The sequence below is a fragment of the Polyodon spathula genome, chromosome 14 (assembly GCF_017654505.1).
Source record: "Polyodon spathula isolate WHYD16114869_AA chromosome 14, ASM1765450v1, whole genome shotgun sequence".
Classification (NCBI taxonomy): domain Eukaryota; kingdom Metazoa; phylum Chordata; class Actinopteri; order Acipenseriformes; family Polyodontidae; genus Polyodon; species Polyodon spathula.
Window position 1 is genome coordinate 39,550,315 of NC_054547.1, and position 27,186 is coordinate 39,577,500.

A 27,186-nucleotide genomic window follows, 5' to 3' on the forward strand; every position below is an offset into this window, starting at 1 on the left:
TAAGGGGGTCGCTTTACATGATAATCTTCCTATTGCAGAAACACACATAATAAAATATTCTCTCCAATGCTGTTCTACAGCAAGGATCAGGCCCACAGGAACAAGCCACAGCACATAATGACTTTATCAAAAGAAAAATAATAAGATGTTCTGACACTTTCATAAATATATAAAATGAAGCAAAGCGTTTAATCGTCTAATTACACTGCTTCTGTCAGAAAGCAGCTGGATTTTTGTAGTGAGTAGAGTTTTGATTCACAAGAAATTAAGATGCATTCCTCCATGGGACTTAAACTGTCAGCTAACAACACAGACACACTGGTGTGCTGTACAGCTCTGAGGGAGAGCAGCTCCTACACATACACAAAGAAACAGATCCTGTCTGCAGGTGTGATGCACGTGCTGCGACTCGTATGATTTGATTCTGTTTTGCAGCATGCCTAGATCCAAGGAAAACCAGCCCATGCACTGCCCTTCTCAATGTGTGTTTTAATAGCAAGCTTTTATTGTACTGAATAGTGTTGGGCAGACTGTAAATAACTGACCATTCAAGTGATCTGATCAATCTATTGAAATACAAATGCATCCAGGTCTGAAGAACATTTTAGACTCTGCTTGTAGTTTTCTTTAAAACATTTGATAATCGGAATTAGGCAAAATAAATCAGAAATAGGCAAATCAGAATTAGGCAATAATTTAGAATAAAACAGAGAGTTAAATAATAGTTTAGATAACAATCAGCAATGACAATAAGTTTGCATTCATTATGTTTATAATAGCTGATATCTGTGGAAGGTGCCGCTACACACTGCAGCCTGTAGAATTCATTTTCTCAGCTTGTTAGCAAATTAACCCCAGAAGGATGAACATGTTTTTTATGGTTAATTAGTGTTCTCTGAGCTCATAACTGACAGGGAGCACGTGGCATGATTCTCAACAACTCATCCTGTGAGGAAATCTGTCACACCTCCAACCCATTGTGACTGTGTGTGTGTGTGATTGCATGCGTCTCTAAGCTGGGTGCATTTGGAAGATTTGAACACCATACACAGGACACTGGGTCCCGGACTGAACCCCTGGCTCCGTGTGAATAGAATCCAAAAGCAGCGGTTCTGTGCGACTACACTGTGTGCTTAACGAGGAATCTCGCTGCGACGTAGAGCAAGGTCTGATAATAACACATGAGATACAGTGTATATCCATCCGGTTTACGAGGCTCTGTTAAGGAACAAAGTAGAGACAGTATATTTAAAGCAACTGAACGATGTGAAGTGCCTCCAGATAGACTGTACACTATAGGGTTAGGGTTAGGGTTAGGGTTAGGGTTATGTAAAGCAGCTGCACTACTTAATGTGCCACCAGATAGATTGTGCCCTATAGGGTCTGGAACAGTTAGCTGTTTGTTAGTTAGCTAGTTGTCTGTAAAATGAGTAGAAGCAATGATTCCTTGTGTTTTCGTGGGTATAGTAAAGCATTACCTGTTAACAAATTTAATCAGGCAGTCAGTAGCACTGCGCCATGCATTTTGTAGTGTTTGCAGAGTAGTCAAAAGGGGGCCAGTCAAGAACAACCCAAACTCTGAGTGCAGGCTGGTGAACAGGCTGAATCAGAATCCACCCAAACGCAGAGCGCAGGATGGATCAGAATCCACCCAAACGCAGAGCGCTGGCTGGATCAGAATCCACCCAAACGCAGAGTGCTGGCTGGTGAACAGGCTGGATCAAGCAGAAAGGTGCTGACAACGTGGCAGCTTTAGCGGTGATGCAGAGCAATCTAATTATTACACATCTACACTGATAACATAGCAAACTGAATTGCCATAGGAAGAGTCTCTGGTCAGAAGAGGATTAGAATTCTAATTATCTTAAATAAGCGTTTCATCAGATGTCAGCAATTACAGGTATCCTGCTGCAGAGAAATTGCCTCCAAGCAACCCAGTTTGTGTTTGAACTTTATTGAGTTTAACTTATATTGATTTAACTTATATGCATCATGAAATAGTTACATAGATAGGAAATTTCACATGGTATAATTGTGCACACAGTGAAAGGGAATACATACCATAGTATTGTTTAATTTCTACAAGAGTTACCTGAAGAAAAAAACATTGCAGTGGTTGAATTGAGGTACAGAAGGAAACAACTTGTTTATGTAAAATAGTTTATGTAAAATATATTGTTGTTTTTTTTTTTATATATAAATAGTTTATGTAAAATATTAAATATACACAGTGTTCATCTGAACCAGAGTGGCTGGAAGCAGTGAAACGCTTGCTGAAGTAGTGCTGAAATTATTTACAGAGGAAGTGCTTTGAATACATCTCTAAATATTTACACCCAGCGCATCTCTGTGTGACATTTGTGCTTGCTATACAGATTAGACTAATAGATCAATAAATGAAATACAGTACTGCAGAGGCAGTCAGTGTTGCCTGCTAGGTACCTGGAGCAGTCTGGTCGACAGGAATGCCTGCCGCTTTCTGAGGCCTGAGGCTAACAACCTCAGTAGGGTGCCCTGTCCATAATAACACTGCTAATTACTCACAATGCATATTTCAATACAGATATAGAAAAGGCTCAGTAGAAAGTCCTCTGTATAGTTGAATATGGGTGTGAATATTGACACAGGGTAGTTCACATCTTATTTTATTTTTTTTTTTTATTTAAAAAACAAAACAGTATATTTTTTATATAAACAGCTTGCACACCCTAATTAATGTAAACCAAATTTTTCCATCGTCAGTTTTTGTAAAAGTGGATATACAGCAAACACATCTGATATAAATCTATCCCATGATTAGCTCAAGCAGCTGAGTATAGTGAAGTGAGGGCTATCCCTTGACCGGGGCCCTGCTGGTGGATCTCAGCACTGCATCTCGGAGTGGTAGGCAGGTGGTGGCTCTGCCGTGTGGTTCCTCTTCACACTGATCACCAGCATTCCCGCCTCGCTCAGGGCGCAGCTCACTGACAGAGGGTCCATGTCCTCTGGCAGCTGCACCTTGTGGGTGAACGTGTTGCTGACCGTCCCGTCCTCTGCCACCTGAGGAAGGAGGAGCTGCTGTTAAACTCGTTCCCCCAGCGGAACGGACTGCTGGTGTTAAAGAAGTCATTCAAGCCCAATAATCACAGCAGACTTCTGAACAATGAGTCTGGAAGCCTCTAACTCAAAGGAGCTTCACTCACACAGCGCTACAGTGTAGCAGGGTAGCAGCCTGCAGATATCACAGCAGCGCCTGCTCTTATACTAGCTAAGATTCATTTTGTGTTTCTTTTGATTATATCCATGCATGGCTTCATCAATACTGTGTTCCTGCGAGGAGGACTACAGAGAGGAGAGGTACCCAAACTACTCATAATACTAATAATAATAATAATAAAGGAAAAATACATGTTCTCCCACTGAACTTATAGACACAATATATTGAAATAGTAAAGTAAATGCTATCAGCTGTAGAAACCCATCTTAGCCTCCCTTGCACTGTTTGTGTTACAGCTTTGCTGTACCCCTCCTGCTGCCCCCTCCCTCTCCCCTCCAGTGCTGTGACGGTACCTGCTCAGCGTGGATCACGATGTGGTAGTTATAGGTCGTTACCACCACATCCTGGGGCTCAAACTGACTGACATCAGCAGACATTTGGTACGTGTCTCCCACTGATCGGAGTGTCCCCAGACTGGCAGGGCGAGCAGACACGGGAGCTGCAGGGGGGAGAGTGGAGAGAGGGGAGCAGGGAGCGGGGAGCAGGGAGCAGGGAGCAGGGAGCAAAACAAATAAATAAATCTAAAGTTTTAGCAACGCAATGAAACATACACTACTGGCACTAGGTAAGTTGATGATGCTCATTTCTCATTTTGAGTCTGAATTTAGATTCACTTTCCCTTTCTTTTAAAACATAACACTTCAAAGAAATTATTCTTCCACCATTAACTATATCAGGCAAAGAGCTTCATTGAAGAACAAATTGAGAAAAGTTTTGTCATGGACTAAATATAATTATTACAAAAAGTATTACAGGCACGAGTGAGCATCATAATATATTACTAAATATGCTAGTGTTTTTACAGGTATAGGTGATCATCATAATCACAGATACATTTTGGAATCAACCTCCATTCTCTTGCAGCTAAAGGTTCAACTTCCTTATCAAAGTTCTATAATATTGCACTGCACTGTATTGTATTGTACAGACCTGCATATCTGAAAGACTCCCTGCACTGGTTGTGTCGGAGGGGGATGCTGTCAGCCTCGTCCCTGAAGTCCCGGTAAGCAGAGGATGGGTCCCCTGGAGAGCTTCCCCCCGGCTGGAATGAGCTGGTGTAGCGCTGCGAGCGATAGGAGGAGGAGGAGGACATGCTGCTGCTTCTGGAGACACACACACACACTGCTTCCTCCGAACTGCAAGGCTGCATACGATGACGCTCTGCTCTTCATGTTCCCATAATAAGAAGTGCTCTTGAACCAGCAGTAATAATCCCCCCACCCCCTACTTCACTGAGATTGCAAAGCCATTTAGTCATGGGGGCTTAAAAAAGCCCTGGGCCCCATGGAATGAGTGATAGCGCTGGCGTCTCTGATATAGCTCTGTAGTGCATGCAGTGCTCATGTTAAACGAGAGATAGAGAGAGGTGCTTGCTGAGATGCACAGACTGCTGTGCTTGTCACAGGAGACGCTTTGTATAAGATGACATTTAGTTTTAGAGACCAGTTGGCCCAGTTGAAATAATTCCTGTGATGGGTAACACTGGCCTTTGCCAGTGCGATAATTTAGTTGATCTTGAGTTCCTCAAATCACAGTTCCACCAGTATTAAACTACACATGAATGACTAACAGCTGATGCTGTTCAAAAAGTTGACATTGTAAACCTGTTGCTGAGATCACAACACAGTGCAGTCAAAAAACCATCAAAATGACCATTTAACAACAGGCTGTTTCAGACCTCCCAGCACAGATTCAGGAGCGTTGCTGTGTGTTTTTTCTCCTGTTTTGATCATAGAGAAACCCATATGCATCATCCCCTGCCCTCCCTCCCCTCATGAGACAGTAGAGCAGGGGGGTTCATTAGACGCACAAGCCCCTGCCCCTGTGGAGGAACTCAATGTTTCTGCCCAAAAATGATCTTCATCTGATAATCAGGGCCAGGCTGTGTAATGTGTCCCCAACGGACTGACTACTGACTGCAATATAGGAACCTTCACAGTAAGTGTGGTCAGACTTGCCTCGAGGCACTATACCATGTGGGGCCCATGTGATCTGTGATATCCTGCCCTGTGTGTGCTTGAAGAGATCCAGGTCGATGCTTGCTGCTCTCTATTTCAACACATCTGCTCCCTGTCAGGGCCATGTTGTTCGCTGCCTTGTCTGGGACTGTGCTGCAGGCAAGGTCACTTTCATTGAGTAATAACCATATTAACAATCATTTCAAAAAAGAACTCTGTGGCATTGTTTCAGTGTTCGTTCAGGACACTTTGATAGCTTTTTTTAAAAAGTCTGGCCAACCTTACTATACTTTCAAATAGTTTGGAAGTTTTTCTGAGTACTCCCCCCAAAAATAGAAATGGTTTGTGTTATTGTCTCATCATTGGGTTTCATATGTGCTTCTTAAGGTTTGATTAGATCCTGAGGCAGGAGGCTTTCCATTGCTGGGGTAAGTAATGGGGATGGCGAAGTAAGGAGAGTGGGGTTTGATGCCACATTATAAAGCAGACACATTGATAAAATCAACACATTGGAGTGACTTTCTGAATTTTTCAGTCACTTGCAATGCTGGTGGTTTTCTTTTTTTACTTTTATGGTGACAACTCCACTGTAATGCGTACTTTGAAAGAACATACAGTACAAGTGTCTCTGTGGACGTGGGTTGAACGCAGGGTGCAATTCACACCATTGTTAGTGGAAGGAATTCACACCAGTCAGCTTTAACAGAGCTGAAATCTCACTGCTGGTCAAAATATTCCCAAGTCTTTAAAGAAAGAGAGATGAATCTACAAAGTGCCCGAGCACTCTTTAAACAGTCATCTTGAAGTGGAGCAACATTACACTAAGTGGAGGTACTACAGCTCTGGCCAAAGGTTTTGCATCACCCTATAAAATGACCTAATTCTGCTTCATAAAGTCGAATGAAACCTGCTGAATAATGTTGCATCAACATATTGAATTACACACCACTTTGTAGTTTTCCATATACTTAATGAAAAATTGACAAATACTGTACTAATATTATGGCTTCCGGTAGACTTTTGCAATCTCATGCTGTAGTTTCATTGATTACATGATGTTAAATAAAAAATCAAAATGACATCTTCTCCCAGTAATAACATTAATGACTTTTATTCATAACTCGAAATCATGGCAGCTGCTGAAACAAAGGAAATAAAGAGAAAGGGAAATCAAAGAAGAGGAGAGCCATTTACTACACAAAACATTGAGCGTATTATGAAGAGAGCTAACAGTGTTCACAGTGACACTTTCCAATAAACCCGGGGTCCCAAACCAACACATTACAGACAAAGAGAAAAAAAAAAAAGATATTGTTCAACTGTAAAAAAAAAAAAAAAAGAAACACATTTTCAAAAAAGAACTGCTTCCAAAGATAAATAGCCAAAGATGGCGATTGATTGTTTCCTAGGACGATAGATAATGCACGATAGATAATATCAGTTTTAGGCGATGCTCTCTTTAAAAACAGATAGTGTGTTTTCACCAGGGAGGGCTTCCAACACTGAGAGATTCTCAGTGCAAGGGGCTGTGCAGTCAGGTGACGACCCTGAACTATCAGGACCTGTTTCTCACATAGTCTGCTTCTGTTCTTCAAGGAGGAGGAGGCAAGTCTTCAATGCAACAGAACTTCCTATTTCAAGCGACCGGATTGGTCCTGGCAGACCCACTCCAGACATAACCCTGCACTGAAGAGTGTTTCCAACATCGTGCAAACCACAGGGTCCCGGAAAGAAACGTAAACCATATGCAACACATTTTGAACATGCTTCAGCAGGTAGAAAATGAATACTTTACTCTGCAACGGTAGCAGTCCAAGTAAAACACCAACGTGAGACTCGAATCAGTAGCTTTCTGTTGATTCAGCTTTGCAGGGCATGAGGACCATGATTCAAGAACACAGAGTTCCATTCTGGGTCTCGACAGTCTTTGTGGGGAAGCTGGGGATCTCAAGGGGCGGAAATCAATCAATTAGATACTGTAGAGATTCCTGTACCGAAGGGAAACAGGTTGTTTTATTATGCAAAGCACCAGCTGTTTGTTAAAATGCTGCACATAATGAAACCTTTAATATCAATTAACCATGGAAACATGGTAAGTATAACATTACATTGAATTGAATTGAGTGGTTTTTTGGTTTGTTTTTTTCGTGGGTGGGTGACGGGCACAGTTTCAAGGGTTCATGAATATGTCTTTCTCCAAATCTGGATCGGTCAGTCAAACGAGGGATACATTCTCCATTAGCGCTCTCATCCTTTCCACAATCAAGCACTATGTGAGAAACAATGTCCTGAAAGGCAAGGCAGCCCTGGGACTGCACTCTGTGTGCAAGAGCCCAAGAGCAACAATGCGCTGAATAGAGGCTCTTGTCGAAACACAAAGAAACCATTCACTTCAATTCGATTTTGCTTCTTTTTTCTTTTTTTTTGCTTTTAACTGATATATTTCAAAGCAAAATTGAGAATACCCAAGAAATATAATGACATGAAAAGTAAATTGAATTATTTCTGTTGGTAAAGACAAATCAATGTATGTCTTTTCTTTCTTGTTCTTGCATGCTTTTCTTTAACCCTAACTTGGTCTCAAGCAAAGCACTGACCCTGCGGGAGGATTCTAATAACTCTCCCAGTGAAATGCAGAGCCTTGGAATGTTGATTATCCGGAATGATGCAACAGAACATTCTGCTGTGTGTCACAGTAAAAAGCCACCTACTGCACATTCAACACAGCTTTTCCTTTCGTTTTATCCCCATTTATTTTTCAGTGCCTCGCTAGAACAAGATACAGAGTACTAGGAATGCTGTGCTAACAACTGGATCTCAGACATGTCTGCAAGTAGAAAGTATAAGAAAAAGGTGTGCCTTTCACTGCTCAAAGTGTGATCTCTAAACCTCCTGTAGTCTGAACTCCAAAGTCTGATAAAGTCTACAGCCAAGTGTAATAAAACATAGTAAAGTATAGTACAGCCATGGGGAAAAGCATTGGAAGGGAAACTGCAAAGTAACCGTACAGATGCACTGTGGTAAGCTTCCATAAGGGAATTATTTTTCTGTCATTGCAATGTGAAGCTGTCTGGTGTACAGCTCTGTTACGTCAGGGTTGCTCGGCAATGCTGTAAGCAGTACAGGGCAGGCAGGCTGTCCCAAGGCAGGGACCAGACCCATCCCCTCTCATGCTTCAGAATGTGATCAACACTAATAAACAAACAGAAAACTGCAAACCAGGAGGATCGTGGAGTCTGTTTGTTTTCTCTTTGCTACTTCCAGATGATGCGGTTTGCTCTGTACTTTGGGTTACTACATGCAGTGCAAGTCAAGCAGCATCCAACTGGTATCCTACTTGTAGGATCTGACATCTGGATTACTTTATTCTACAGGGAGAAGAACAATGTAGGAGTGCAGCTGTCACTGGGTATGGGGGAGAGGGCCAGTGCTCTTGACTCTCTGTTGAATGTGGTGTTTGGATGGATTGACAAAGGAAAAGGCATAGAGATGAAGGCACAGCATGTTATGTGTACCTGAGTTAAGTAAGCGATCGCTCATGCATTGTAGCATGTGGGTGGCAATGTTTGTGTTGTCCCTCATGTCGACTGTAACCTCTGCATTACAGGAGAAATAAAGGGACTGTGATGAGAGCCTGTGGGCATTTTTAGCACAGATACCTTTTGAGGTCTACATGGATTTTGGTCGTGTCATGTTTGTTTAACTCTCCAGATAGTAAATGTTTCAATTATTAAAAAAAAAATGTTGTTGGGTTGCCATAGAATTACTAAGCGGAATGTCCACAAACAGAATGCCCACACTTAATCCTATGAAAGAGATTCTTCACCAGAGTACACAACTAATGTTCTGTCAAACAAGTACAACAAAAAACAAACAAAGACATGGAATGCTAGAATCATGTAACATTACAGTTTGACACTCATATATGCTGGTATTTGTTCGTATGGGGCGAGGCGCTGAACTTTAAAAACAGATGTTGGTCTTTTCATGACCCACTCGCATGCTGATGGGTTGTGCTGCATTCACATGCGCTGCAGTGCTCAGGATGCCTATTGTCTGAGAATCCCTATTTACTTTCCAATCATCATAGCCAGCTGATCCACACCTCCTGTGTGCAGGGAACAGTAGAGCCCTTAAAGGCATGCAGATGGACCTCTCAATCCCTCCCAGCCCAGAGGCAATCAGCAGTGAAATAAGCACAATCACTCATCAACCCCTGGGTTCAGAGGTGTGCACACCTGAGCAGATTACATGCCGGTGTTCTTGTGTTGGGTCAGGAGCATCCTGATTGGAGAACTATCCCTGTTCCTCAGCACACCCCACCAACCAGGGCCTCACTGGTAGACTTGAGTGGTTTGAGAGGCACAAGCTGTGTTTGAATTTATATACCATTCACTTTTAAGAAGTTTAGTAGCTGACTTTTCATCCCAGCTATAACAGACTTGCACTGAAAAGGACACGGCAATGACAATAACAATGAATACCACAGTATCCTGTTTTTTTTTTTTTTTTTCTTTTCTGTAGACCATATCACACAGTGATAACAAATAAAAAATATCTCTACAGCAACAGTACTTGAAGCTTCGTGCAAACCACTGGACAGCAATGCCTCACAAAAAATGCAGACGACAGATACAAAAATATAAAATTCTGAATCAGTGGAAACTGTTTTTATGCTTTGTTTTCTTTAGATTTCTTTAGTTTTCTTTAGACACTTGCATGTGTGTTTTTTTCACATAAGAACCTGAAAAAACTTTGCTTTCAATCATCAGGCTATAATAACATGTTGAATGATATAAAACTAGTACAGTAAAAGCACATTGCCTTTTTTGTTTGTGAGAAATATTTTAAAAAGACATAATCTTGTCAGTTTATGAACATTCCAGCATTTTGTTATAATCTTTAGTGAAAGGTTTATCCTTTGGCATTCCCAGCATAAGCCATGCCACTTTGATGCTTTAGTTTATTCAGCCAAGGAAAAGAAGTTTGGGATGCAATGTCAAAAAGCCTTAGCTGGGAGATGTCCTTGGAAAGAAACAACGAGGGGTACAGACCGTGCTTAAAACATTTCAGCCCACAAGTTCATTTCTGCACTTAGCATATCATGCAAGTTATCTGCTTGAACCTTTGTATCAAACCCCAGGCAACTGGTTTGTACAAAAGGCAGAGCAAGTTAGTCGGAACCCAAATAAAAAAAGATTGTTTGGACGCCTCAAGACAAAACATCAAACTCAGCATAAGGGGGCAGGGATGAAGTGAAGCATGCCAAAAACATTCAGGAGAGCAAGGAGGAGGGAAGAACAATCATTCAGACATCTTCGTTTTGCTCCTCCTCCTCCTCGTCATCTAGAGACACCACTCCAGAAGACGTCACGTCTGACACCTTTCTCCTAGCTTCATAGCCGCTGACCTCCTTGCACACAGACTCATAGTCCTTGCAGGGCATGTCTTCCTCGTCCTCAGGAGAGAAGCACGACTCAGTGTAGGAGACAGAGTAGGAGGAGTCATTGCAGATAAGGTGTCCGAGGTTCCTGAAGGCACTTTCCCCGCTGCGCTGCAGCTTGGCCAGGATCTCCTCTCCACCGTGGATGGCTCCAAAGAGCTTGGTGGCCAGGTCTGTGGGAGAGCTCAGGTCCTTCAGCAGAGGGTGGTCCTCCAGGCTGCACAGGCTGGAGCACAGGGTCTCGGGGGAGACTGTCTGAGATGAATCACTCTCATGCTCGCAGGAGCTCTGTCGCATGCTCAGCTGTTGGCACATGTGACTGTGAAGGAAGTCCCGCAGGTAATTCGGATAGGGTCCCACTGCATCTGGAAAGGGATTAAGAACAGCAGCATGGTCACCTCTGCAACTAGAAGGGTTTCATCATGAGGAGGCCCTGCTGCTGCTGAAGAACTGTGTGAGTGTTGTGTGTGTGCGTGCGTGTGTGTATGTGTGTGTGTGTGTGTGTGTGTATGTGTGCATGGTCAGTAATCACAGATAGAAAGTTCTTTCATGAAAAAGCCATTTCCCTCAATAGTGCTTAAATACTGCATAGTTTTTGTTGTAGTGCACCTGGTTAGTAATTAATAATCCCAGTTGAGAGAGAAATGAAGAGCTACAGACAGCCATGCGGTCTCAAACCTCAAGTGAATTGGGATAAAAAAGGCAGCGGACTCTTTATTGTACTGTAAGAAGATAACAGGCCAGTCTGCTGTTCAGAAGTCCTTTCCATGCCTCCATGGGATATGAAACGTATATCAAATTGCACCATGCAAAGGAATGCATGTGCAGGTATTTTCTGAGGTTGTAAAAAACAAAGGGAAGAAGTAGGTCACTGGGGCACCGAATTGTGTTGTAAAGCCCCTGCTATCCAGAGGCTCCCTGGTAATTCAATGGAACCACACTCCTACTGTACAGAAGAGAGGGAGTGCTGCTGCCCTGTCCCTGGGGAACTGATATCTACAGCACTGAAACAACCCCCAAATATAGAGCATGAAAGAGATAGCAATCACACTCCTGCTGTACAGGAGCATGACCAGAAATCTCATTTTTTACTATTGACTTAATTAGTCACGCTTGAGCTAAACTGGACTTGCTAGTGTGTGTGTGTGTGACTGAGCAGTTGCTGTGCATGTCTGTGCAGGCTGGCCTGCCTCAGTGTTCTGCTATTGTGGCTCTATTTTAGGAGGGACAGTTTGGCAGCTACTTGACATTGCTTGACATTAGTAAGGTGCCAGTTTTGCAATTATTTGGATTAAAAGACCATTTTTTAAAAAAAGGTCCTCTGTTCTGATCCTTGTAATCTAAAGGATTTTACCACAGCAATAATCAATTTTAATTACAAACCTTACTTCAAAGGAATTTAAGAAGAATGGTATATATGGTTAGTCCCACCGCCCGCACTGTTCATAAATGCAGCACACATTGCAACTCCAAGTTAGCTAGTTACAGAGTAAGAACAAACCAACACACACAAACTGCTCACACTGGAGAAGCACGGGAGCCCTTGTCGTGAGTTGTTACTGGCATTCCTAAAGCTTTGCTAGGTAATAATAAATAAGCTGGTGCTGTAGTTACCGGCTGACTGGGGGCCTTCGCTGCCCGGGGTAAAGTCCTCGTCGTAGGAGTCGTCGTTGGAGTCCTCTCCGTCCACAGACGACCACGCTCTGAGCTTAGCCTCCGCTATGGCAAACTGCTCCGCTACACCTGCAACACAGCGGGAATATCTGTTACAGGCAGCAAGGCTCCTGGGGCAGATTGATGCCAATAGGAAGGCGATCTCTCTGGCAGTTCGAGGTGGCACTTTTTAATTTGTTTATATCACAGCCATATTTCTTCAATTTGCAGTGCAGTCTCGTGAGAGAATGGTGCAGCACACTCCCGACACACATTCCTTCTGGTGAAAAGACAGATGACATGACCAAGTATTTTGTAAACTGTAAATGAGGTAACCCCCCTGGATAATAATATTAAAATATTTTCACATGCAATAGTTCAAGCCAGAGTAGATGCTACTGTTAAAGAAATTTCAGCACCACGGTCAGTTCATCTGTGTAGCTCTTTGTGTAGCTCTGATCCAATCACTTCAGCACTATGCAGGAACACACACTGTGTCGTTGTTACAGGATGGTGCACAGTAGAGATTTTGTTTAGTCCAATATTTATGGTGTCCTGTTTTCAGTACCTCTGACAGTTTGAGCATCTTCAAGACAAGTCCAAACCCCCAACAGGCTTTCAAACACTCTGCCGAAGAAGTCACTTGAGCATCAGATATCTCTCTCCCTGGAGACAGTCATTGAGTATCAGATACCTCTCTCCCTGGAGACAGTCATTGAGTATCAGATACCTCTCTCCCTGGAGACAGTCATACCTCTCTCCCTGGAGACAGTCATGAGAGTATCAGACACCTCTCTCCTTGGAGACAGTCATGTGAGTATCAGACACCTCTCTCCCTGGAGACAGTCATACCTCTCTCCCTGGAGACAGTCATGTGAGTATCAGACACCTCTCTCCCTGGAGACAGTCATGTGAGTATCAGACACCTCTCTCCCTGGAGACAGTCATTGAGTATCAGACACCTCTCTCCCTGGAGACAGTCATTGAGTATCAGATACCTCTCTCCCTGGAGACAGTCATTGAGTATCAGACACCTCTCTCCCTGGAGACAGTCATTGAGTATCAGACACCTCTCTCCCTGGAGACAGTCATTGAGTATCAGACACCTCTCTCCCTGGAGACAGTCATTGAGTATCAGACACCTCTCTCCCTGGAGACAGTCATTGAGTATCAGACACCTCTCTCCCTGGAGACAGTCATTGAGTATCAGACACCTCTCTCCCTGGAGACAGTCATTGAGTATCAGACACCTCTCTCCCTGGAGACAGTCATTGAGTATCAGACACCTCTCTCCCTGGAGACAGTCATTGAGTATCAGACACCTCTCTCCCTGGAGACAGTCATTGAGTATCAGACACCTCTCTCCCTGGAGACAGTCATTGAGTATCAGACACCTCTCTCCCTGGAGACAGTCATTGAGTATCAGACACCTCTCTCCCTGGAGACAGTCATTGAGTATCAGACACCTATCTCCCTGGAGACAGTCATTGAGTATCAGACACCTCTCTCCCTGGAGACAGTCATTGAGTATCAGACACCTCTCTCCCTGGAGACAGTCATTGAGTATCAGACACCTCTCTCCCTCGAGACAGTCATTGAGTATCAGATACCTCTCTCCCTGGAGACAGTCATTGAGAATCAGATACCTCTCTCCCTGGAGACAGTCATTGAGTATCAGACACCTCTCTCCCTGGAGACAGTCATTGAGTTTCAGACACCTATCTCCCTGGAGACAGTCATTGAGTATCAGACACCTCTCTCCCTGGAGACAGTCATTGAGTATCAGACACCTCTCTCCCTGGAGACAGTCATTGAGTATCAGATACCTCTCTCCCTGGAGACAGTCATTGAGTATCAGATACCTCTCTCCCTGGAGACAGTCATTGAGTATCAGACACCTCTCTCCCTGGAGACAGTCATTGAGTATCAGACACCTCTCTCCCTGGAGACAGTCATTGAGTATCAGACACCTCTCTCCCTGGAGACAGTCATTGAGTATCAGACACCTCTCTCCCTGGAGACAGTCATTGAGTATCAGACACCTCTCTCCCTGGAGACAGTCATTGAGTATCAGATACCTCTCTCCCTGGAGACAGTCACTGAGTATCAGACACCTCCCTCCCTGGAGACAGTCATTGAGTATCAGATACCTCTCTCCCTGAAGACAGTCATTGAGTATCAGACACCTCTCTCCCTGGAGACAGTCACTTGAGTATCAGATACCTCTCTCCCTGAAGACAGTCATTGAGTATTAGACACCTCTCTCCCTGGAGACAGTCATTGAGTATCAGACACCTCTCTCCCTGGAGACAGTCATTGAGTATCAGACACCTCTCTCCCTGGAGACAGTCATTGAGTATCAGACACCTCTCTCCCTGGAGACAGTCATTGAGTATCAGACACCTCTCTCCCTGGAGACAGTCATTGAGTATCAGATACCTCTCTCCCTGGAGACAGTCATTGAGTATCAGACACCTCTCTCCCTGGAGACAGTCATTGAGTATCAGATACCTCTCTCCCTGGAGACAGTCATACCTCTCTCCCTGGAGACAGTCATTGAGTATCAGACACCTCTCTCCCTGGAGACAGTCATTGAGTATCAGATACCTCTCTCCCTGAAGACAGTCATTGAGTATCAGATACCTCTCTCCCTGGAGACAGTCATTGAGTATCAGACACCTCTCTCCCTGGAGACAGTCATTGAGTATCAGACACCTCTCTCCCTGGAGACAGTCATTGAGTATCAGATACCTCTCTCCCTGGAGACAGTCATTGAGTATCAGACACCTCTCTCCCTGGAGACAGTCATTGAGTATCAGACACCTCTCTCCCTGGAGACAGTCATTGAGTATCAGATACCTCTCTCCCTGGAGACAGTCATACCTCTCTCCCTGGAGACAGTCATTGAGTATCAGACACCTCTCTCCCTGGAGACAGTCATTGAGTATCAGATACCTCTCTCCCTGGAGACAGTCATTGAGTATCAGACACCTCTCTCCCTGGAGACAGTCATTGAGTATCAGATACCTCTCTCCCTGGAGACAGTCATTGAGTATCAGATACCTCTCTCCCTGGAGACAGTCATTGAGTATCAGATACCTCTCTCCCTGGAGACAGTCATTGAGTATCAGATACCTCTCTCCCTGGAGACAGTCATTGAGTATCAGATACCTCTCTCCCTGGAGACAGTCATACCTCTCTCCCTGGAGACAGTCATTGAGTATCAGACACCTCTCTCCCTGGAGACAGTCATTGAGTATCAGATACCTCTCTCCCTGGAGACAGTCATTGAGTATCAGACACCTCTCTCCCTGGAGACAGTCATTGAGTATCAGATACCTCTCTCCCTGGAGACAGTCATTGAGTATCAGATACCTCTCTCCCTGGAGACAGTCATTGAGTATCAGATACCTCTCTCCCTCGAGACAGTCATGCAAGTATCAGACACCTCTCTCCCTGGAGACAGTCACTGAGTATCAGACACCTCTCTCCCTGGAGACACAGCCATGCACAGCAGACTATAATCTTTTTTCTTTCTAATTTGCACATCACGGCGATCCTGCTGTTAACCTCAAGGCCCTGAGATACAATGTCACAGATCCATGTAGGCCAGCTATTTAAATTCTGCTGATCACCTGTGTTTCTGTTTGTCCTTAACGCTTACCTTCAGCAGTTGCTTCCTTTCACGAACGTAATGAGGTTTAAGAAGAGTCGCTGCAGTTGTGATTAATCTTTGTGATACTCTGACTAATGTGAGGAGGGCTGATCCCAGGGACTTCTATCAGAGATCGTCTTCCACTGTGGATTTCAGTTTGCAGGGTGACAGTTCACCAGCTTTTCCTGATTACAGAAAGCTTCTTTATATTATGTGTTTTGGCTGAAATCAGTTCACCTGACTCACATTTAAAGATCCCCCGTCAGGGGGAATCCAATGAGAAAATGCATTGCCTGTGTAGTTCCCTGTTCTATAGCCCCCACTTGATCACATTGTCCAGAGGTGCATGCTAGTTCTTTTAAATAAAGAACTGTAGATGGAGTTTACCCTCCTCGCGTGTGTTCTGTAAATGTAAGGAGGGGGTGCTGTACCTGCTGCAAACCGAGCCTCCTGCTCCCCCTCTGTTAAGTCTGAGTAGGAGTTGAAGTCGCTCTCGAGGGCCACGGGTGAGTCGATGGGCTTGCACCAGCCCTTCCACTCGATCAGGTGAGCCACCCTGCCCTGAGCCATCGCTGTGGGCTTCGTCACATGGTCCTTCACCACCTGGGAGATTCCTGGGGAGCAGAAGCACAGCGGGATTTAAAATGCTGGAAAGAGAAAGGGAAATGGAGAGGGGAAAGTAAAGGCAGAGCGAAAGGGTGGGAGAGGGGGGAAATGGAAAAAGCAAAGGAAACTGAACAGGAATGGATGTCTTTACCATGCAAGGATGATCTGGCCAGTGCTGCAATCTCCTGGATAGTAAGAGCTCGTCTTGATTTAGGTAACATTTTGACAGTGTCTTCAACATTTACCTGTGGAAGAAATGAGCTTGGGGTTATACAAAGTATTTGTGTGCATTTTATTATTTTAATAAAGAAAATACAAAGAAGAAAATGGATCACATTGTTATTTAATTTTCTTACTGTGAAATTCACACAGTGGGTTAGATTCTCAAAGCTGATTACTTAAATTATCGTTAGCACCTTTGTTTTCTGAATGGAAAATGCAATTAACTGTCTAAAATGGCTAAGAAACAATGTAATACTTGATTGAAGCACCTGAATTAAAAATAACTTTCTTGGGTGTGTTTCTCCTTGCTGATGTATTGGAGTATCTAGCCCAGTGTCTCTCACTGGCTTTACTGGAAAGTGCTGACTGGGTGGTTTAAGAAAGACTGAGTAAGGCAGAGTACAGGAACTCTCAAACAGCATCCCAAACAGTACTCAAAATGCACTGGGATCCACACTGTAGATGGTAGAATATGCTTCTTGTTTGTGAGCGTTCTGTAAATGATATATTCTGCTATCAAGGACAGAATTAGACATGAGAGCTATCCAATGTGTGTAAACAGCTCTTCCCAGCTGGTACCACAAGACCATGATCAAATGAAGAAATCATGAAAGGTGAAATGCAAGGTGCAGGGTGGATGAAATATGATCTGATATGACCGATAGCTTGTGCCCATGGTGTCTACATGACTTTCTGGTGAACTGGGCAGAATGCCTGGAGTCTCAGTCCTGCATTACATTAGTAAGCATGTTATTTGTAACTTTAATACCATTTTAAATGTAGTACAATTCTGCCAATGACAGGTTAAAAATACTGCTACAATCATGGACTAAATAAATATATAATACACACATAATAAAATAAAAATCTTGTGCATACTGGGTCTAAGTGTTACAACAGCTTGCTTTCTTCGTAGAGTCACATGGGCCTCTATTTCCCACTGTGCTGTCTTGATAAGGCAGGACTATATTCTAATTTGTGTAAAGTTTTCAGTTCACTCTTAAATTGCTTTTATTTGATGTCTAATGTAAATCAAAGGAGGATTTCCAACAGAACTCAGTAAAGGAAAGTGGAGGGTGTAGACCGTAGTGCCTCTCAGGACCACAGTCTGTTCACGTTCTCTAAAGAAGCGATCTTATCAGGCAAGCGCCAGCTCAGCGTCTAGCTCTTGAAAGGTTCTCGGAGCTGGCTGTCTGTGTGTGGAGGTATGGCTCAGACCAACTCAGGCAGAATGCTCCCAGATATTAATACTACTTCAGCCCAGCTCTTTTAACCTGGTGACCCACCAAGCCAGATTCATGGCGAGAGCTTCTAAAGCCCCAGAGCTGTTCTGTTTCCCTCCTGGGATGCACACTGCCTTGGTTTCAAATGATAAAATACGATAGAAATTGTATCACCACAAATATGATTATACACCCGCATGAGCAACAAGCAGCTGCATTCTAGCACTTCGAGAGGGGCATTTACAGAAACCAGAAAAGCCTTCATCAATGGGATCTGGTTTTATCTCAGTAATACAAGTGTGCTATTCATACAAGGGAACCTAAATAGGTTAATAATAAGTCTCTATAAAACCCAATTGCAATCAAAACATGCTGAATTAGGGGTCATTAAAAATAGCTTTGTGTCAATACTGCACCAATACTCATCATGCATCATTGAAATAATACTCTTCATTAAAATAGCTGAGTGTCAATACTGCACCAATACTCATCATGCATCATTGAAATAATACTCTTCATTAAAATAGCTGAGTGTCAATACTGCACCAATACTCATCATGCATCACTGAAATATTACTCTTCATTAAAATAGCTAAGTGTCAATACTGCACCAATACTCATCATTAAAATAGCTGAGTGTCAATACTGCACCAATACTCATCATGCATCATTGAAATAATACTCTTCATTAAAATAACTGTGTGTCAACACTGCACCAATACTCTTCATTAAAATAGCTGTGTGTCAATACTGCACCAATACTCATCATGCATCATTGAAATATTACTCTTCATTAAAATAGCTTTGTGTCAATACTGCACCAATACTCTTCATTAAAATAGCTGAGTGTCAATACTGCACCAATACTCATCATGCATCATTGAAATATTACTCTTCATTAAAATAGCTGTGTGTCAATACTGCGCCAATACTCATCATGCATCATTGAAATATTACTCTTCATTAAAATAGCTAAGTGTCAATACTGCACCAATACTCTTCATTAAAATATCTGAGTGTCAATACTGCACCAGTACTCATCATGAATCATTGAAATATTACTCTTCATTAAAATAGCTAAGTGTCAATACTGCACCAATACTCATCATGCATCATTGAAATAATATTCTTCATTAAAATAGCTGAGTGTCAATACTGCACCAATACTCATCATGCATCACTGAAATATTACTCTTCATTAAAATAGCTGTGTGTCAATACTGCACCAATACTCTTCATTAAAATAGCTGAGTGTCAATACTGCACCAATACTCATCATGCATCATTGAAATAATACTCTTCATTAAAATAACTGTGTGTCAACACTGCACCAATACTCTTCATTAAAATAGCTGTGTGTCAATACTGCACCAATACTCATCATGCATCATTGAAATATTACTCTTCATTAAAATAGCTTTGTGTCAATACTGCACCAATACTCATCATGCATCATTGAAATATTACTCTTCATTAAAATAGCTAAGTGTCAATACTGCACCAATACTCTTCATTAAAATAGCTGAGTGTCAATACTGCACCAATACTCATCATGCATCATTGAAATATTACTCTTCATTAAAATAGCTGAGTGTCAATACTGCACCAATACTCTTCACATCACACCTGGAATGACCAGAATTGAGGACCTGTTTGAAAAATAATAGTTATTACCAAAACCTGGTCATGATATTTGGTAATTCCCTCAGCATTAATATTCCTAAATTACTCTCTAAATGATTCAACTGAAAATAAAGGTTGACTGCCTTGCCCGAGGCAGGCTTGAGTGCTAATGCTCCAGCCAGCTCTATCAGAACACAAGGCGGGTTGGAGTGAATCTGTTTACCACCCTTGTGTGCCACACTAGATTCAGCACATTATCTAACAAAGGAAGCCCTTGATTAACATTGTTCAAGTTCAAGGGTACTAAAGGGTTAATAGTACTGTACACAACTTCTAAAGTGCAGCTTCTAGCGCCAAGTACTTATGGAGCTCTTACTGGTTCCATTTTAACACGTTGGATTCCAAAAGAACACACATTTAGAACACTTGTTAGTCGAATGGACCTTTATACAACCGAAAGAAAATATAGAACCTAAAAATAAAAGCAATTGCCCCCCTCTTCTTAGTGTAAAGTAACAATCATAATCTGTTATTTTAAAATGCATTTTTTTTCTTGCAGAAATAATAAAAAAAAAACTCCGATTATTTTTGGAGATAAACAAATGGAGATTTTGAATTGTCTCTATTTTTAGCAGAGACTCGTTCAAACCTGGAATCAACATCAACAGCATTGCAGCGGCTGAACACATATATTTTAAAGCATTTGCCATGTACGCTTAATTACTGTGTAGCAACACAAAACGTTTACTTACGAACCTTGCAAATTCGTCCCCGACAGACATCTCGTGTTAGGATGACTTTGAGAAACACACGTCTAAACGCTGTTGAGAGACTCGCAATAACAAAACAGGGATGAAGAATGGAACAGCACCAGGACCGGATCAGCACTGGACCTGCATCAGCACCAGAACGAGGACAGCTCCAGGTCTACAGAACAGCTCTTGTTCTAGTGCGCACGTTGCTGCTCGCCCCAGCTACAGCACGCTGTGCTTTAAAGTATAAAGGAATAACCGGCTGTGTTTAACCTCACAACAACTGTGCCACGTAGCGAATCTCAGACTCTCTGTATTTCTATAGCAACCCCCGTCAGCATGGACTGATTTTAAGCAGGATATTGGACGTAACATGCGCCCCGCTAGGCTCTGAGAGAGAGAGAGAGAGAGAGAGAGAGAGAGAGAGAGAGAGAGAGAGAGAGAGAGAGAGAGAGAGAGAGAGAGAGAGAGAGAGAGAGAGAGAGAGATGCGTCTCCCTTCACAAGTGTATGGCATGTCACGGGTTGTTTAACCCGCTGGAGAGCACACATGTCTAATTGCTGAGTGTCTTCAGGTCATTCTTGTTGCGTTGAAACCCCCTTCACAATTCAAGGAGTTTATTTGTTTAGAACGCCGTATGCACGTGGAAGCCCCGCGCGTTTGGAAATAATCCGACCACAGCAAAGCAAACGTTAAATAATTAAACACAAATCTTATGCAACACATATGAAACTTGATTTTAATCGTTTGACAAGAAGAACCATGTCACTGCGATATAAACCCCAGTCGAGTCTTTACCATGCTTCTTTATTGAACAAAAGCATGACTCTATGATATAAACCCCAGTCGAGTCTTTACCATGCTTCTTTATTGAACAGAAGCATGACTCTACGATATAAACCCCAGTCGAGTCTTTACCATGCTTCTTTATTGAACAGAAGCATGACTCTACGATATAAACCCCAGTCGAGTCTTTACCATGCTTCTTTATTGAACAGAAGCATGACTCTACGATATAAACCCCAGTCGAGTCTTTACCATGCTTCTTTATTGAACAGAAGCATGACTCTACGATATAAACCCCAGTCGAGTCTTTACCATACTTCTTTATTGAACAGAAGTAGGAAAGGCAGACGTTGATTTATGTTGTGTAATTGCTGTTTCTATATCATTTAGACGCATGTGTCAATGTATTAAATTAAACACGGCATTCGTTGAGACGAAAGACTATAAGCACAGTGTTTCATTGTTTTAGATTGTATTTCAGACGCACAAAAATACAAGTGTTAAATAAACTAAATGTGTTTTAATGTGTACATTAGTAGGGTCTTTCATCTTTAACCATTTGTAATCACTTCCCTTAAGCTTTTATTGTAGAATCCATACAGACAAGTGTAAATGTTCATTTTCGTTTGGCAGTAACCTTTTGGAATTACTTTTCCAAATTCATTGTCACGCAATGTTATACTGCACACACTTTGAACTTCCCTTTCCGCTGTATTTAGTGTAATATTTCTGGTATTATGATGCTATCGTGTATTATGTACTTTTCACCGTATTTAATGTATTGCGCATTTCTCTCTATTTTAAGTATTATGGATTTTCTTGTATTTACTGCATCTTGTAAAGCACTTTGTGATGGTGTTCCACTATGAAAGGCGCTAAATAAAATAAAGATTGATTGATTGAGATTTTATATATATATATATATATATATATATATATATATATATATATATATATATATATATATATATATATATATATAATCTCTCTCTCTCTCTCTCTCTCTCTCTCTCTCTCTCTCTATATATATATATATATATATATATATATATATATATATATATATATATATATATATATTAGATTGGTTAAATTCTAATTAACCGATGTACATTTGTGCGTCTATAGTACAGATTAAAACAAGTACAATAAAACTACAATGCGTTTCTCATCTGTTCTATAGGATGTATATTGTATTCTTACAAATGTGGTTTACGGTTTATGGCTATTAAACAAATTAAAGGTATTCGAAGGGACCCAGAGCAATGCAAGGCATTTAAAAAAAAACCTAGACGGGGCAGTGGAGGGGGCCTCCCACAACCACACAATGAACCAGTGCTGAAGAACGGCTGTCCATAATTATCAATCCACGTCTGATCGGGGCATGATCTTCTCAATGAAGCGGTCTAATGTTCCGCAGCTAGGAACATCTGCAGGTTACATTGGCACTTCAACCGAACCCCAGCTGGCAGTGTTGCTTGCAGGAGGCATAGGAAAAACATATATTTATTTGCCCTTTTAACCAAAGCAGTGTTACCTGGCTGATGCATTTAGACATTGAAGACTGGCCGATACCAGAAACATCCCGCTACTGTTTGGAATTAACCTGATGTGTTAAACGTTAAGGCAGCAGTAACCTTGATATGCATTGGTATAACACAGCTCCGGCAGAGCACTCTGCAGATCATCCTTTAACTCTGAACCCAGATCTACTACAGCCTGTTTATCAAGCCGGTATCTCTGTAACACATGGTGACTGGTCAAGAGAAGTCATCCGGTCTTGTATACTCTAGCCGTGCTTAAATTTGTGTTTAAGTACAGATTGCTGTCATTAATTACAAACTTAACACAACCGGAGTAACACATTTCACACAAACCCGGCTATTCTTAATTAACGGCTCATTGTTACAACTGCGACTCATTCAGAACAACTCAAAGCACACCTGAGTCAAAGAGACACAACACGGCGAGATGCGAGCATTCTACTGATGGAACATTGCTGGTAAAAGGGGAGATGGGTCAAAAAAGCAGGGAGCGCCCTGAAACGTCACAACGAACCGGTAAAACCTTGCACTGTCACCTGCCACTGTGAGGGAAACACAATGCAGTTCAAAGTATGTATTTTGTTTTGTGAAATATAGACAGTTTCTTAACACTGCTATGGTATCGAGGACCCCACACTGGTGGAATAAAAGCGATACGTTTAATAAAGATCAGGTCGCGGACAATTACATTTTCTTAATTTTATTTTGATTACTGTCCTCTATTTTATGATGTTTTCAGTAAAGATAATGTAACACAGTCTCCTGACGAAACGCACGTTTTGTTTTCATTTTTTGTTTTCTGTGTTTTGTACCAACAGCCCTGTTTTGTACAGGACTGAACAAAACAAAACATAATACATGAACTCAGATACCAGAGATCCCACAGGAAGGTTAGGGTCATGCCGTGCCATGCCATACAGTGCATCCCATTCATGGATAATACTATGGGTGCATCGACACTCTCTCTCTCTTGCTATCTCTGATGTTAAATCAAGTCGGAAAGGCGCTATACTGACAAAGCATGTACCACCGTGCTATAAATGAAACCCACTTTTATAAAAGAAAAACAAAACATTGATTGTCAAAATGTTCAAAGAACAGGAACTCCTGATGCATCATAGTTTCCCTGAGACGAGTCACCAACACACGGCGGGCACTTCGCTGCCCAGCAAGCTCTCCGTTTTGCGCAAGGATGTGTGCGCGACAGATCCCGTTTGAAATGCTGCCTCCTGGGAGCAGCCGGACTTTGACAGATTAGAGCATTTTTCAGATAATTTTCTGTGTGCTTTTTTGTTGTTCTTTTCTCTAGGGTGTCTCGTGTACAGTGCAGGCAGCACCTATCCCCAGTGTATATGTTGTATGTCTTTTTTATCGCAGCTGCTCCTCTGCTGAAATGAAACGCAGTTTTGTGACAATCTGCCCAGGTGGTGATGGATATGAAATAGAAAATAACTCTGCATAACCGTTGAACCCTTATCCAACCTGCTGCAGTATTCTGGCAAAAAGGCAACCAGCTGATTTTATCATGCTGTTCTGTGAGGTGATATTGTAACACGCCTGCGTATCAGCAACCCGCTGTACCAAACACACTGGCATGCTGAGACTATGCAAAGATCATCTCCTGACCCCGACTTCAGTAACGCAGGTCGCCATGGCAACCCATCGATCTGCCGCTGTAGCTCATGACTAAATCAGGAAATAAGAAATAAACGCCTGCCGACCACCGCAGCGCGCTCCTCAATATTGAGAACGTTTATCTTCCCCTGCCAGCAAAATCTAATTTCAGATTCATTGTAAAATAAACAGCAGACCGTATTTATATAATCGGAGGCGGGGGTTGTTGGAAGGTAAGCTGAGGTTGGCGGTTCTACACGATCAATAAACTGTCTATTTGCATGTTCAAGCTGCCCCGCTGTGATCCCCTGGAGTGAGCAGAAGAACCGAGCTGCGTCTGGGGTTGCTGAGACAAAAGGCTGATGCGCTGTGTCCGGACAGATTGTAAAGGGCAAGCGGAGATCGTTTATTTAATAGTGCTACTTCAGGAGGTGGGCCCCCCGGACAGATTGTAACCGAGGGCGTCTTGGGTTGCTTAGCACTCACTCGAATGGGTGCTGCTGTCTCGGACAATTGTTAGGTTCGGAATAAATATATCGCGGGAAGTATGTCCACATAGAGGCTCGTAAAATGAGGAGAAAATATATATATATATATATATATATATATATATATATATATATATATATATATATATATATATATATTATATTATTTAGTTTTACCTTTAATTCATGTTTGCTTATAATATCACCCAGAGGGAGCACATAAATGGAAAATAATAAAGGACCTAAAATAGAGCCCTATGGAAAACCACAAACTGATTCAGACAATTCAGATTTTTCATTCCCAATTAAAACAAATTGAGACCTATCAGAAAGATAAGACTTGAACCAGGATAAAAACAACTTCAGAGAAACCCACAACATTTTGCGGACAATTGATTAAAATCGAGTGTTCCACGATATCAAAATCTGCACTTGGATCTAATAAAATGAAAACTGATAAACAACCAGAGTTGTCTCAGTACTATGTCCACGGCAAAAACCAGACTGACATTTTTCATAGATGTTGTTTTGTGTCAAAAATTGATGCAGTTGATTTGCAACTACCCTTTCGAATATCTTTGCAAGAAAGGGAAGGTTTGAACTAGCCTATAATTATGTACGATTGTTGGATCCAAGTTATATTTCTTGATCATTGGCTTTATGACAGCGACGATGGAACTAGCTGAGAAGAAAGTGAACCATTCATAAAATTAAGAATATAGGTATTAGGAGAACAACATATTTCTTTCAATAATTTAGTTGTAATAGGGTTAAGAATACAGGCTGGTGGGTTCTACAGGGGTTAAATCTTTCATCACCAAAGATATATGTGAAATTTGATTTCTAATGTTTATAATTTTACTATTTACTATTTGTAATAGTCAATTAAGTCGTTGCAAGAGACTATGGCAGCAGAAGGATTACACGGAGGAGTACCTCGTTTATTCAAAATAGAAAAGATATATCTAGGATTATCTTTGTTAGTTTTAATTAAGTTTGAGCACTATGTTGATCTGGCTCCTACCAAAGGCTATGTATACTTGATAGTACTTCCATATAAGATAATGCACATGTAGCTTAGTATCTCTCCCTTTACGTACCACGACTGGAGCAATAGCATCGAGGGTACTAGATCGATAGATATTAGCCATTATCTTAGTCGTCTTGATGTATTTATGGTTCGCTTGTTAATAGTTTTAACATATTTTTGGAACATTATTCCAAAAACTAGACAGCGGCTTATTAGGATTTGCATTACTAGTCGCAGATTTCCCCCGAGCTATCTAACATACAATGTTTTGTTTTGTTTTTTCCTCGCCGGCGCTGTGCACACAACAAAACAGATCGATAGTTTAGCGGGCACTGTGTCAATGTGTTTTCACATAGGAGCGACGTTACAGATGAGCAAAATATTAACATTGCCTTCGCTGGAGTGCACTGCACACAAATATTAACATTGCCTTCGCCGGAGTGCACTGCACACAAAGAGAGAGAGAGAGAGAGAGAGAGAGAGAGAGAGAGAGAGAGAGAGAGAGAGAGAGAGAGAGAGAGAGAGAGAGAGAGAGAGAGAGAGAGGGGGGGGGGGGGGATTATCACTTTATTACATCACTACTGTGGTATTATCACTTTTTTTCGAATTGCTCAGGATGCAAATATAGTCTTCATCCATGTATTATACACACACTAAAAAGACCATCTTTTTACGGTAAATGCAGATTAATAAAAATGTAGATTAATTCTAGGGTATATTTTGTATTAAAAGTACATAGTTTTTTAAAAAGTATTTTACAATAATATTGAGCAACTTCTCGAACTCTATAGAGATCACACGAACTATGCTAACATTTCTAAAAATGTATTTAATTTTACAGATCAATTGTGATAAATGTTGTCAGCTGGTCAGGTGCTGTATTTGCGCATAATTTCCATTGTATAGTTCTATAAAGAACTACCGGGTGTGATCTGGAAGCAGGGATGTGAATGATTGGAGTTCTATCTCACTTCGTTGTTATAGAAACCATTGTGTTATGTAGAGGAAGACTTTTACAAAGACACTAAGTAATTATCAGCATGTTGTACGCAGAACACATTAACCCCATTGTAGTCCACTGTCCCAGTGTTTAAACAATGTACATCCGCTCACAGATCTGGGTGGATGAGATTGTGTAAGGCAACCAAAAGCGTAACGCGACTCGGAAGGACGGAAAGAAAGAGGTTCTGTATTCAACGTTATGTATTCAGCACAGCCACCTGCCGCTAACGCCCTGGGTAATGTGAAATCGGAAAACTGTTAGTCCTGAATGTTGAGCGAAATCAGCTGCTGCAGAACATGCAATTACCTTTCTCTCGTCACCGACTACGAG

At 41.9% G+C, this 27,186-nt stretch overlaps 2 protein-coding genes across 4 annotated transcripts in view; both read right to left on the bottom strand.

Annotated features, from left to right (window-relative positions):
• Window positions 1-1,949: 1,949 nt before the first annotated feature.
• LOC121326851 (heat shock protein beta-7-like) lies at window positions 1,950-4,423 on the bottom strand. The gene is made up of 3 exons (XM_041270432.1): window positions 4,187-4,423; window positions 3,550-3,695; window positions 1,950-3,039 (listed from the first exon to the last, which is right to left on the bottom strand). The coding sequence occupies exons 1-3, from the start codon at window positions 4,404-4,406 to the stop codon at window positions 2,863-2,865; spliced, it is 543 nt and encodes a 180-aa protein (XP_041126366.1). The 5' UTR covers window positions 4,407-4,423; the 3' UTR covers window positions 1,950-2,862.
• A 1,877-nt stretch (window positions 4,424-6,300) lies between these two features.
• The window catches only part of LOC121326849 (protein FAM131A-like), a 30,596-nt gene continuing 9,710 nt past the window's right edge, over window positions 6,301-27,186 (bottom strand). For 2 of the 3 annotated variants that reach the window (XM_041270429.1, XM_041270428.1), the window contains exons 2-5: window positions 16,723-16,816; window positions 16,397-16,579; window positions 12,272-12,400; window positions 6,301-11,022 (exon numbers count right to left, since the gene is read on the bottom strand). In XM_041270429.1, coding sequence (XP_041126363.1) covers window positions 10,523-11,022; window positions 12,272-12,400; window positions 16,397-16,579; window positions 16,723-16,792 — 882 coding nt within the window. In that variant the 5' untranslated portion in view covers window positions 16,793-16,816 and the 3' untranslated portion in view covers window positions 6,301-10,522. Of the gene's footprint in view, window positions 11,023-12,271; window positions 12,401-16,396; window positions 16,580-16,722; window positions 16,817-20,395; window positions 20,564-27,186 lie in introns of those variants that run through there. The other variant, XM_041270430.1, reaches the window with a different exon arrangement.

Excerpts from the sequence above, each read along its gene's own strand:
- LOC121326851 (XM_041270432.1), bottom strand. The coding sequence starts at position 4,406 with ATGCAGCCTTGCAGTTCGGAGGAAGCAGTGTGTGTGTGTGTCTCCAGA. Across the intron at positions 3,696-4,186 it reads GGAGTCTTTCAGATATGCAG|CTCCCGTGTCTGCTCGCCCT; the intron begins GTCTGTACAATA and ends TCCCCCCTGCAG. Across the intron at positions 3,040-3,549 it reads TCGTGATCCACGCTGAGCAG|GTGGCAGAGGACGGGACGGT; the intron begins GTACCGTCACAG and ends CTCCTTCCTCAG.